At 40.4% G+C, this 13,538-nt stretch overlaps 1 protein-coding gene across 2 annotated transcripts; it reads right to left on the minus strand.

Moving 5' to 3' along the window:
* Positions 1-570: 570 nt before the first annotated feature.
* Positions 571-11,853, minus strand: rcor1 (REST corepressor 1). Of its 2 annotated transcripts, none has more exons than XM_021574000.3 (12): positions 10,635-11,853; positions 10,474-10,533; positions 9,671-9,751; positions 6,330-6,544; positions 6,011-6,129; positions 5,745-5,823; positions 5,610-5,663; positions 5,281-5,487; positions 5,009-5,086; positions 3,959-4,016; positions 3,518-3,765; positions 571-2,672 (listed from the first exon to the last, which is right to left on the minus strand). In XM_021574000.3, the coding sequence occupies exons 1-12, from the start codon at positions 10,780-10,782 to the stop codon at positions 2,631-2,633; spliced, it is 1,389 nt and encodes a 462-aa protein (XP_021429675.1). In that variant the 5' UTR covers positions 10,783-11,853; the 3' UTR covers positions 571-2,630. The 2 variants fall into 2 exon arrangements, with proteins under 2 accessions (XP_021429675.1, XP_090067171.1); XM_090211045.1 differs by having other exon boundaries at positions 10,474-10,529; positions 10,631-11,462.
* Between the last annotated feature and the right edge of the window lie 1,685 nt (positions 11,854-13,538).

The following is a 13,538-nucleotide window of genomic DNA, read 5'->3' on the forward strand; positions in this document are numbered from 1 at the left end:
TCATTTCCTCCTATTCAGTAAAACGTTTATTTTCTCCTCCTGTCCTGAAACAATACTTGATCCTTCTTCAGCAAAGGCATTTATTTAAAAATAACTTTTATTTAACCAAGTCAGTTAAGCACAAATTCTTATTTACGATGACGCCCTACACCGGCCAAACCCTAACGATGCTCGGCCAATTGTGTGCCGCCCTATGGGACTCCCAATCACAGCCTGTTGTGATACAGCCTGGAATCAAACCAGGGTCTGTAGTTACACCTCTAACACAGTTGCAGTGCCTTACACCGCTGCACCACTGGGGAGCCCCATTCCTAGAACTGTTCATCACAAAATCAACAAGGTTTTCACTGTTGGTCATCAGGCACAATATTGAAACAGTTTAAAACACACAATTGAAATATTTATGACAAAATGTGTGCTGAAAGACAGAACAAGAGTGCCTGTCTGCTTGTGCTATTATGCCAAACTGAATGTTGGACTTGACAATGAGCAATAGATTTGGCAAAAGCACAAAACAGTTCTGGGAACAGGCTAAATACAAATAGCAGGAAAAGACAAATGAGCATCCAGTGAATGTCCCTATAAATCCTTCAAATTTATTGTCTAGTTAATTGATGCGCAAATTGAATACACAATGGTAAATGACAGCAATACACACAACCTCATTAAAACCCCACCTCAGGCATTCACAATTTCTTCATAAATATATAAAAAGATTTCAAAACAGTATGCTAAATCATGGTACCAGTACAGTAAAAACGGTAGAATAGCATAGGCCAGTTGTTGTGAAAGGGACAGGGTTTGAAATGACAAATAAAAACACTTCAGAACTCAAAAAAGGTTTAAATTAAAATGTAAAAATTGTTCCCCAAGATGAAAATCGGAGAGGGGACTGTGGATCTCTCTCAGTCTGTCCGTTAGTCACACGCAATATCTCAGACAGCACTGGTCCGATTTTGACGAAACTTGGGCGAACGATGAGTCTTGCCATTGATACCCGGCATTTACAAAATTACACTGATCGGCCCAAGGCGGGTGCTATAGTAATTAACTGAAATGTGTTAGTCACAGCAATCTCATTTGGCCCGGGGAGACATGTTTACTGTAGCCTTGCTCCCTAATCATCAACTTAAGGAATTTCTCACTCAACTCTCCTTCCAACTGAAAAGCATTCTTTAACATGATTGTGTGTCCTGAGGTTACTAGTAAACTGAAAATGGACATCCCTCAATGATGAACAGCTCCTATTTAAAGTTTTACATTATTTGTATGTCTCTTTAACCTGTCATCCAAACAATTAATGCATTATTTATAAATATGCACCAGAACATGTTAACTTTAGTTTAAATTGAGTAATATTGAACACTGAACACCAAAAGTGCACTACCGTTTAAAATTCAACACCTACTTTATTTCTTCAATGGAAGCGCCTGTTGGGATTCTAAGTTCTACACTTACTATATGTAATGTCAGTTTTCAATAAATCTGTACAGTCTTTTCAGTACGGTGGGGGGGGGGGGGGGCAACATTCATCATGCCATGGATATGGCAATTTCAAGATCCCAGAATCCTACTTGCATTATGCTGGAGGCACATCCATTCCGTAAGAGCAACCTTTTATGACAAACATTGCGTGTATTTCAGTAGGGGAGGGCTGAGGTTCAGCCGTAAGTAACGCATAGAAGCAGAGGGAAGGGAGATTGTAGTGTTTACTTTGTACCAAATGGTGATTGGAGTTTGTAGAATACTGCAAGGCAATTTCTGCATTCCGATTTCCTATCTCACTCCCACACTGTGCACCCGTCTCGCTAACTCCCCCTCCTGGATTTAAAGCCTTCATACACCAGTCTGTTCTTTGTAAATCCATGGGGGGACAAGTACCCATTAGGGGGTAAAGGAAACAGCTGCAGACAAGAGTTTTGGAAGGAAGAATATAAATAGATTTGGTTGTGTGTTATTAACTTGCATTGGGTCTCAGTATAAAATGGCCCTGTGGAAAAATCTTGTTCTGCACTGTGTGTATCAGGGGGCAAATCACCTGACTCACCTTTTCTCCAACTCCAACATGGCAATGGTATATCCTTGGGTTGTTTTTCTTTATGGCTGTCTGGTGTACAAAGACAGCTTCCTCACGTTGGGCACAATACAAAATAATTGTAGTCGACAGGTTCAGTTCATACCGAGACCTACTGCGATTAAATACTACACAACAAAAACCAGTCTTTACAAAGTAAAGAGGGTTGCAGAAGGATAAGATGACAAAGGGATATTGTGGGCTGGATAACAGGGATCATCTGTAATGTTGAGTGACCGAGGCAGGGTAAAAGGCGCCAGATGCATAAACAAGTTACATTTGATACAGAAGATTTTTCAGGGATGAGATAAAGTGCAGTCAGATAATTCTGGTTACTTTGACTGTCAGTCCGGCTGAAGACTGGTGCTGTAAGTTAATTGGTGGGCAGCTGCAAAACATCCTTGAATCGGGGATGAGGTAACAGGAATGACCTTCTTGAACAGGCCCGCAAAGACAGGGAGTAACCTGTGCAGATTCATCATCGCCTCTTCAGAACAGACGTAAAATCTCAGAGGGAGGAGTTCTGCCAACAGAATTATCCAAAATGGCTGGCCACTCAGGATGCTAGAGGTTGTTGTGCTTCCACTAGTGAGGATTCCTGTAACGAGACAACATTGGGGAGTATTTGCACTTAATACATCTGCAAAAACTCAAATAAAATACTGGAATCCTTAATTGCTTATAGACATAATGATATAGAACCATTGATTCATAAAGATCATAAATTGGTGGTTCGAGCCCTGAAAGCTGATTGGCTGACAGCCGTGGCATATCAGGCCGTAAACCACAGGTATGACAAAACCTAAAACATTTTTACTACTCTAATTACATTGGTAACCAGTTTATAATAGCAATAAGGCACCTTGGGGGTTTGTTGTAAATGGCCAATATACTGTACCACAGCTAAGGGCTGTACCAGGCACTCCGCGTTGTTTTGCTAAGAACAGCCCTTAGCCGTGGTATATTGGCAATATACCACACCCCCTCAGGCCTAATTGCTTAAATATAACTTTTAAATGCCTCATGAGCTAAGTTCAACTGTCATACCCCATCAGGGCCCACAATAGAAGCTTGTTTTACTCCAACGTTTGTAAACAATGTAAATGTAAACAAACATTGTATAGCCTCAAAACACAGTTAAAACTATAATTTTTATATCATGGATGGTCAGTCCTTGTATCCATAGCTCGGTCTATGATTTTGAGAGTGGTTACATTTGTCAAGGCCCATCCCTCAGCTTTTTACCAAAACACAGGCAGGGTGACTGCCTTGCCATTGTTTCAATTAAGGCTCTTTAAAGCAAGGTTTCTTAAAAACTATGGGTCCGAACCTGGGCATGTGAGAGGTGGGTCTCGAGTTATTAGAATACATCTGTAATTACACACTCTTCTTAATATGGGTCGTTGGAGGACGATTTGCAATACAAAGAGTGGAGTCACATACCTCTTTTTGGTCCTCTGGCGGCACAGGGTTGGTGGCTCCATCCTCAGTGGGAGATGGTGATGTGTCCATTTTCTCCTCTCCTCCCTTGGCTGCTCCCTCCATCCCGTGCTCGGCCTCCCACTCCTGCAGCACCTCATCCAAGTTGAAGCGTCGGCGGTAGTTTACAAAGAAGTTCTTCACCTGCACCACAGACTTGTTGCCAATCACATCTGAGATAGCCTGGAAGTCCCGCCCATATTTTCTGATGGCTGGAAGAGGTTACAATGGAGTGAAAATACATTTTGAACAAATTGAGATTGTTATGTGCCAGGCCCCCCCAGTGAAACAGAATTCAAGATATTTTTTTATCATCTGACTTTTCACATGGGTCCCACTTCAGTTGGTTCCACTTTCTACCCTTTCTCGAATCCCAACCCATCTGTTGCGCTTGCAATCTATTACCTTGTACAGCAAGCAGTTGCTCCTCTGTTGTCCAGCGAGTGTTAAACTTCTGGTTCACCTGAGACATAAAATGGTCAAACATACAAGCAACAAGACAGGTCAAAATGTATTACAAGACTAGTGATGTTACATTTACCGTAACAATGCATACCGGAGCATGCATTGAAACCGCAAAGCAGTTTACTTCAAAGCAGTGTGCCGAGACCCTTATCCCTTTATCCGAAGCATGTCATCAACGACATCCGAAACGTTGTTTTGTCGCAAACCACCTGATTGGTTTGGCATTGGTCGAAGACAAAAAGGAAGCGAAATGCCTTTCATTTCGAGGGTTGGTTGCCGAAAGTTGTGTGTAAGTGGATTTTGAGAGCCGCTAGCGTCTATTGAGCTGGGAAATGGGACTTTTTTAAATTTCAAACATAATGAAGAGTGTAGATTTAAAATACATAGTATTTGAAAACATTACAACTGCTAGACATCTGAACGCTGTCTCTGCGCTACGGCATGTGTGACGTAATCTATAATCATTTGGCAGCTCTAAATTCTTTTGACCAGCAGACACCACCACTAGGGTGATCAACCTATTTTTCCACATTTGGCTGGAAAGCGTCCATGCTTCAGAAAGCTTTGTTTTCCCATCACTTTGCAAAACAATAGTAACATTTAAGCTGCAATATGTCACTTTTTGGGCGATCTGACTAAATGTATGTTATAGATCTGTCACTCATTGAAAGCAAGTCTAAGCAGTAGTAGATCAATTCTATGCGCATGCACTATTCCTATGCTTCCCGTTCTTATGTTTCATATTGCATCTTTTACTTTTTTTTTTTGCACACCAGCTTCAAACAGCTAAAAAATACAATATTTTTGGTTCTAAAAAATATATTTCACAGCAGTTTAGATGGTACAATGGTTCTCCACAGTATACTTGCTTGTTTTGTCACAAACTGAAATTAGGCTAACTGTTACGAGCCATTTCTGCATAATGCACCTTTAATTCTATGGAGATAGTAAAATGAGATGGTCAGAACTTTAGGTCAGCAGTAGCATTACCTCAGGTACTCTGAAGTTGTCTACTCCCACATCAAGCTTCTCTTTCAGGGCACTGTTATTCTGTTTGATGCTCTGGATCTAGAAGGGGATAAAACTCATTAAAGAAAAATGGCCAGGTTAACTCGTCACCCTAAAGACACTCTAGGTACACAGGCTTAGCTCTTCCATTTCCACACAAATCTCCCATTGACATGAATACATGATCGACACAAAATGGACAGGAAATGCGGTCACAGAAGATGAATGTATTAATGTTAAGACAGTGCACTAACCTGGCGTTTGATGCCAACCAGCTCCATGTCCATTTGCCGCAGCACACCGACTGCAGCGGGGGTGCTGGTGGACATTGCAGCTACGTCTCCCTGGCTCAGATGCATTCCTTTAGGAGGCTTCTTCTTAGCACGGTGCAGGTTCTTCCCTGGAGGACCCTGTGGTTCTTTTTTGACGTGGGTCAGTTTCTCTGCCACGCCAGTAGTCGGCTAGACGTGAAGGAATAGATTTAGGTTAAAAAGCCAAACCATCAAAAGTAGTGTCAATTTAATATGAATGTTGTAGGTTTCTATTGAAATGGTAATGAAAATATTTGCAATTCGAAAGCTACCTTCTGTACCACTGCTAGTGGTTTTGGCTCCTGTTTCTCAGGTGCTGCGCCCAGCTAAAACACAAAATTACCATGTTAGTTGGCTTCAATAAACAACATTTATTAAAACTGATAAGAGCCTCTGAACAGATCCACCTCTTTCTTCTCCTCCTTATTTGGGTCGTACTCTACATCGCTTGGAGCATTTCCATTGGTCTCCTCAGCCTCATCCTCACTGAAACATAAAGCAAAAACTTAACACATAGAAAACAAATTATGGTATTCTTGGCCTAACTTTCCAATACATTTTTTTGTGTCTAATTTGGAATGGTTGAAACCACCCAGGACTAGTTTTTCCAAAAAGGAGTGGAAGTTGAGAGAATGCGGTTCATGCTTTTTAAACAAAAGAACAAACTTCATACCTCTGCTCTCGTTCCCTCTTCTGCTTGCGTGCGTGGCGATCCATGACACTGGTTTTGCTCCTTGTCTTCTTCCATGAATAGTAGAATCTAACCAAGCTAGCAATGGACTTGTCTGGTAGCTAGCACATGAACAAGAAGAACTTGTAAATAACAAACGAAAGCACAGTTTTGTGCATTATTTGTGTTTTAGAGACTTCACACAATGAACACCCCAAATTAGAATTCAATGTCTCATGTCATCGTGTGTTCCATGTTAGCCAATGGAGTAGTCTGCTGTTAACCAACAAAAAATGATACAATTCGGAGGCGTTAGTCTCACCATCTGCTGTATACGGTGGAACGTTTTTCCGTGGAAGCTGAAGCCCTGTTCAAACAGGACCTTGTCCTCCACTGTCCACTCATCTGGGAAAGGTGTGAAGTTGGGCAAATCTGCCAGGGACTTCTCAATGTTGTGCTTGTGCCAGAAGAGCATCCCCAGTGCCTGTTCCATGTTGTACCCATGCTTCTCTTTGGCAATTGCAATGTATTCATCCACTGTACAAAAAAATATTTACACACACACAGTGCATTCGAAAAGTATTCAGACCAGTTGACTTTTTCCACATTTTGTTACAGCCTTATTCTAAAATGTATTAAATAAAATGTTTTTCATCAATCTACACACAATACCCCATAATGACAAAAGACAAATTTGGTGAAGAAATTTGGCAAATATATGAAAAAATAAAAAAAATAATAATATTTACATACAGTACCAGTCAAATGTGTGGACACACCTACTCATTCAAGGGTTTTTCTTTATTTCTACATTGTAGAATAATAGGGAAGACATCAACACTATGAAATAACACATATGGAATCATGTAGTAACAAAAATGCATTTCAATGAACAGGTGTGCCTTGTTAAAAGTGAATTTGTGGAATTTCTTTCCTTCTTGACGTGTTTGAGTCAATCAGTTGTGTTGTGACAAGGTAGGGATGGTATACAGAAGATAGCCCTATTTGGTAAAAGACCAAGTCCATATTATGGCAGCTCAAGTAAGCAAAGAGAAACGACAGTCCATCATTACTTTAAAACATGAAGGTCAGTCAATCCGGGAACATTAAGAACTTCAAAAGTTTTTTCCAAGTGCAATCACAAAACCATCAAGCGCTATGATGAAACTGGCTCTCATGAGGACCGCCACAGGAAAGATCCAGAGTTACCTCTGCTGCAGAGGATCAGTTCACTAGAGTTACCATCCCCAGAAATTGCAGCACAAATAAATGCTTCACAGAGTTCAAGTAACAGACACATCAACTGTTCAGAGGAGACTGCGTGAATCAGGCCTTCATGGTCGAATTGCTGCAAAGAACCAACCACTAAAGGACACCAATAAGAAGAAGCCACTTGCTTGGGCCAAGAAACACGAGCAATGTATATTAGACTGGTGGAAATCTGTCCTTTGGTCGGATGAGTCCAAATTTGAGATTTTTTGTTCCAACCGCCGTGTCTTTGTGAGTCACAGAGTATGTGAACGGATGATCTCTGCATGTGTGGTTCCCATGGTGAAGCATGGAGATGGTGGTGTAATGGTGCTTTGCTGGTGACACCGTCTGATTTATTTAGAATTCAAGGTACACTTAACCAGCATGGCTACCACAGCATTCTGCAGCAATACGCCATCCCATCTGGTTTGCGCTTAGTGGGACAATCATATGCTTTTCAACAGGACAACATACACTTCCAGGCTGTGTAAGGGCTATTTGACCAAGGAGGGATGGAGTGCTGCATCAGATGACCTGGCCTCGACAAGCAGCCGATCTCAACGCAATTGACATGGTTTGGGATGAGATGGACCGCAGAGTGAAGGAAAAGCAGCCAACAGCTCAACATATGTGGTGAGTCCTTCCAGACTGTTGGAAAAGCATTCCTCATGTAGCTGGTCGAGAGAATGCAAGGCTGTCAATCTATTTTAGAATAATGCGTTAACGTAACAATGTGGAAAAAGTCAAGGGGTCTGAATACTTTCTGAATGCATTGTATCGAAGTACACTACCAGTCTCAAGTTTGGACAAGGGTTTCTTTATTTTTACATTGTAGAATAATAGTTAAGACCTCAAATATGAAACACATGAAATGAAGTAGTAACCAAAAGTGTTAAATCAAAATATATTTTATATTTGAGATTCTTCAAAATATCCACCCTTTGCCAAGCGTGTGCAAAGCTGTCAAGGCATTCTCTCAACCAGCTTCACCTGGAATGCTTTTCCAACAGTCTTGAAGGAGTTCCCACATATGCTGAGCACTTGTTGGCTGCTTTTCCGTCACTCTGCGGTCCAACTCATCTCAATTGGGTTGAGGTCGGGGGATTGTGGAGGCCAGGTCATCTGATGCAGCACTCCATCACTCTCCTTCTTGGTCAAATAGCCCTTACACAGCCTGGAGGTGTGTTGGGTCATGGTCCTGTTCTAAAACAAATAATAGTCCCACTAAGCACAAACCACATCGGATGGCATATTGTTGCAGAATGCTGTGGTAGCCATGCTGGTTAAGTGTGCCTTGAACTCTAAATAAATCACTGACAGTGTCACCAGCAAAGCACCACCACACCTCCACGGTGGGAACCACACATGCAGAGATCATCCGTTCACCTTATCTGCGTCTCATAGACACTGCGGTTGGAACCAAAAATCTCAAATTTGGACTCATCCAACCAAAGGACAGATTTCCACCAGTCTAATGCCATTACTCATGTTTCTTGGCCCAAGCAAGTATTTTCTTATTGTGTCCTTTAGTAGGGGGTTCTTTGTGCGAATCAGGTCGAATTCATGGTCAAATTGCTGAAGTCTCCTCTGAAAACTTGATGTTGAAATGTGTCTGTTACTTGAACTGAAGCATTTATTTGGGCTGCAATTTATGAGGCTGGTAACTAATGAACTTACCTTCTACCGAGGTATATCAGTGTCTTCCTTTCCTATGGCGGTCCTCCTGAAATTTTCCGGATTGACTGACCTTCATGTCTTAATTAAAGTAATGATTGACTGTCGTTTCTCTTTGTTTATTTGAGCTGTTCTTGCCATAATATGGACTTGTTCTTTTCTGTATACCAACCCTACCATGTCACAACACAACTGATTGGTTCAAACTCATTAGGAAGGAAAGAAATTCCACAAATGAACTTTTAACAAGACACACCTGTTAATTGAAATGCATTCCAGGTGACTACCTCATGAAGATGGTTGAGATAATGCCAAGAGTGGGCCAATCTGTAATCAAAGCAAAGGGTGGCTACTTTGATGAATCTCAAATGTAAAATATATTTAGATTTGTTTAACACTTTTTTGGCTACTACATGATTCCATACGAGCCATTTCATAGTTTTGATGTCTTCACTATTATTTTACAATGTAGAAAATAGTAAAAATAAAGAAAAACCCTTGAATGAGTAGGTGTGTCCAAACTTTTGACTGGTTCTCTGTGTGTGTGTAAATATATAGATCCGAAAGACTGTGGCATAACACTCACTTGCACAACACTCAGCTACCCATTTCTGTTATTGCATAGCTATTACAATAACTAAATATTTTGCTTCAGATAAACGTACAATTTGTAAAGTAAAATGGGCAAGTAGTTTACATTTGGTACATAATGAGGAAAATGGCATGAATGGCTCTCACATTTAGCTTCAGCCAGGTTCGGGCTGGGGAGCCACACCAGCATGCCCAGGTTGTCCCTCTCCTCCGCCGCCTTGGCAATCTCTGTCACGGGGGATAAAGGATCGAATGAGGACCAGTGACTTAATTACTCAAAACTACTCATTGCCTTCATCCTAAATGCTTTTATGTTGAAAGTGAAACTCTGGTGAAAGTGAAACCAATTTCCAACAATACAAGTTTAGCCAGAATGAAATGTTATGTCCCATTGGAAAATACAAGATGTATTATTAGCAGCACAAGCCTATCAATTCTCGCATGGAGACCAAATTGAAAAGGAAAAAGATATGGACCATTAGAAGTCAGGGCTTAATCAAATAGGCTAGTGAAAGCAACTACAATTTATTCAGTTCATGTTACAAATAATACATTTCATAATGATTAATTGCTTAAAGGGAAGCAATCAACACCATTCTCACTCCAGATAGTTAATTAAACGTTTATAACCATGGTCGTTCGACCAACAATTAGGGCCTAGCTATAACAGATCTGTTACAAACTTTTTAATTAGCTCATCTCAGATTTGTTATATGCTAAATATGCTGAAATATATTGGATACATTGACAATAGTTCCGCAGTTAAATCGGTTCAAACATGAAACAATGTAGCCGTGGACAGGAGTCGGAATGTCAAAATAATAAAGATGTAGTTAGCAGTAGCCCGCTTAGTCAAGGCTCGTGGAATAGACGACCAGGAATTGTTCGAGGCTATCATGTCTGGTAACCTGTTCCATCTTCTTGACTGTCTGAACAGTAAAATGACTCACCTGGATCATAGTCTGGCACGAGTGCTTGATACTGAGTCCCAACTCTCATACCACCACTACCTAAACATATAACAAAACACAGGATTAACATTTTTAAATCACTGTACAAGTGTATGAACTAGTTTAGAGTGACCGAGGCTACCACCGTCGTGTTGACCTACCATGCTCATCATCACTGGAGGAGCCCGAACTTCCTTCCTCCCATGAATTGTTGCTATTTCCATTCGTAGCTAAACTTTTGTTAGGATTATTAACTGTATTCCTACCCCTTCTTTTCCCTGACATTTCCGAACCACTCTTTTCCATCATTGCGGGGATTTTTTAACGGAGAAAGAGCAACAAAACTACTCGGATTTTGGCTAGCTAGCTACTGTAACGTTACTGTCTGTCTGTAGTCAGCAGCACCTTGCTAGATGCCTGGCGCTAGTTCGCTAGCTAGCGAACAAAGTAACGTTAGCAGGTTGGCTAGCAAAGCTATTGTGGCTAGCTAGACGAAGCGATGACTAACTGATTAAACTGTTCAACTAGCCAGCAATCTCAATTAAGACGGCTATGTTATAAAAGTTAAGATAGCTGGCTCCAAAAATATAACGGGTGGCCAAATAACTGTGTTGTATGGGTCTTTCAATATTAACCAGCCACCCCAGTTAGCGAGCAAAAATACCCCAAGTTCGCGAGGATGCTTGACTGCTAGCTCGCTGCTACTTGGATAAAAGTTGCGGTAGCAACTAGCTAGCTAGCTTGATTTATGAAATCAATTAGCATAGCTAGAGCTACGTGGCTTTAACACACGCATTTGTCGACGATATTCTACAGATTTTGACTAGTTAGCTGGCTACTTTTGTCCATTACAATCGTTACTAGCTAGGTGTCGAGAATCTTGCCAGGTGGGTCGGTTGCTAGTTGACACTCCACGGGGTCTTGATAAAGTGCCTGGCTGCATCAGATGGAACTGAATTTTTCAAGGCTTGCCCTGAAGAGGCCTCCCTCAAGCTAATAATGATGAGTGGACCAACTCTCTTCTTGCCTGGAAACTAGAGGCTACAATTAATTAATTAATTGGGTAGATGGGAACTTATGCAATTTTTTAAAAAAAGTTTTCCTACGTTCCACAGCCAATTCATGGAATTAATTTACATTCAAAAAGGCGAATTAAAATAATCTAATTCAACAATGGACACATTCCTCAAATCATATGGACTGCATTTAATTTATATTTTCTTTATGTGTCAGGGACCATGTACAAATTATACATATGCCTATCAGAATATCCCAAATATGTGCCCCCATGGCCTAACCTCAGGGCCGTGTTCTCCAACCTTAGAAGCCGTATAAGGGAGCAGTGTCTTGCATTCGCACTGTCACATTCAAGCTACTTCTGGACTCCTTGAAAATGAAGAGGCTGGAGGCTATATAAACTCCTCCCTGTATTTATTTGGAGTGAAGCTAAAACATTTGAATTTGTCTCTATACTGCAGCTGTTTGGATTTTGAAATGTTTCATATGAGACGACAGTACAGAATGTCACCTTTTATTTGAAGGTATTTTCATACATATCTGTTTTAGAACTAAAGGAACTTTATGTATCTAGTCCCCAGTGGCGTAAAGTACTTAAGTAAAACTACTTTAAAGTTCTACTTAAGTAGTTTTTTGGGGTATCTATACTTTACTTTACTATTTAAATATTTGGCAACTTTTACTTTACTACATTTCTAAAGAAAATAATGTACTTTTTACTCCATACATTTTCCCTGACACCCAAAAGTACTCATTATATGTTGACAGGGAAATGGTTCAATTCACACACTTATCAAGAGAACATCCTTCATCAAGAGAACATCTGACAGACTCACTAAACACAAATGCTTTGTTTGTAAATTGTGTCTGTGTTGGAGTGTGCCCCTGGCTATTTGTCAATAAAAAAAACAAGAAAATTGTGCCATCTGGTTTGCTTATATAAGGAACTTGAAATTATTTATACTTCTACTTTTTAATACTTAAGTACATTTTAGCAATTCCATTTACTTTTGATACTTAAGTATATTTAAAACCAAATACTTTTAGATTTTTACTCAAGTAGTATTTTACTGGGTGACTTTCACTTTTACTTAAGTCATTTTCTATTAAGGTATCTTTACTTTTACTCAAGTATGACAATTTAATACTTTTTCCACCACTGCTAGTCCCCCCTATTTGGACAAATTCACTTATAAATTAAAACAAATTCTATCGGTCAAATACACATGGTTAGCAGATGTTATTGTGAGTGTAGCGAAATGCTTGTGCTACTAGTTCTGACAGTGCAGTAATATCAACAAGTAATCTAACAATTCCACAACAACTACCTAATACAGACAAATCTAAGTAAAGGGATGGATTAAGAATATGTACATATGTATATATATATATATATATATATATATATATGGAAGAGTAATGACTGAGTGGCATAGGCAAGATGCAACAGATGGTATAAAAGCAGTATTTACATATGGGATGAGTAATGCAAGATATGTAAACATCATCATTAAAGTGGCATTAATAAAGTGACTAGTGATCCATTTGTTAAAGTGGCCAAAGATTTCATGTCTGTATGTATGCAGCAGCCTCTCTGTGTTAGTGATGGCAAACTGTCTGATGGCCTTGAGATAGGAGCTGTTTTTCAGTCTCTCGGTCCCAGCTTCGATCCACCTGTACTGACCTCGCCTTCTGGATGGTAGCGGGGTGAACAGGCAGCAGCTCCTGGTTGTTGTCCTTGATGATCTTTTTGGCCTTCCTGTGACATCTGGTTCTGTAGGTGTCCTGGGGGGCAGTTAGTTTGCCCCCGGTAGACTACCCTGCAGTTGTCGGCGGTGCAGTTGCCATACCAGGTGGTGATACAGCCTGACAAGAAGCTCTCAATTGTGCATCTGTAAAAGTTTATGAGGGTTTTAGGTGACAAGCCACATTTATTCAGCCTCCTGAGGTTGTATTAAAGTAGTCAAAAGTGTATTATTTGGTTCCATATGCCAAGCACACAAAGATTAAATCAAGCTTGTGACTCTACAAACTTTCTGGATGCATTT

This window comes from Oncorhynchus mykiss, chromosome 19, assembly GCF_057628025.1.
Source record: "Oncorhynchus mykiss isolate SJ-2025 chromosome 19, ASM5762802v1, whole genome shotgun sequence".
In the NCBI taxonomy this organism is placed as follows: domain Eukaryota; kingdom Metazoa; phylum Chordata; class Actinopteri; order Salmoniformes; family Salmonidae; genus Oncorhynchus; species Oncorhynchus mykiss.

Excerpts from the sequence above, each read along its gene's own strand:
- rcor1 (XM_021574000.3), bottom strand. The coding sequence starts at position 10,782 with ATGATGGAAAAGAGTGGTTCGGAAATGTCAGGGAAAAGAAGGGGTAGG. Across the intron at positions 5,664-5,744 it reads ATAAGGAGGAGAAGAAAGAG|CTGGGCGCAGCACCTGAGAA; the intron begins GTGGATCTGTTC and ends TTTGTGTTTTAG. Across the intron at positions 2,673-3,517 it reads CGCCAGAGGACCAAAAAGAG|GAATCCTCACTAGTGGAAGC; the intron begins GTATGTGACTCC and ends GTCTCGTTACAG.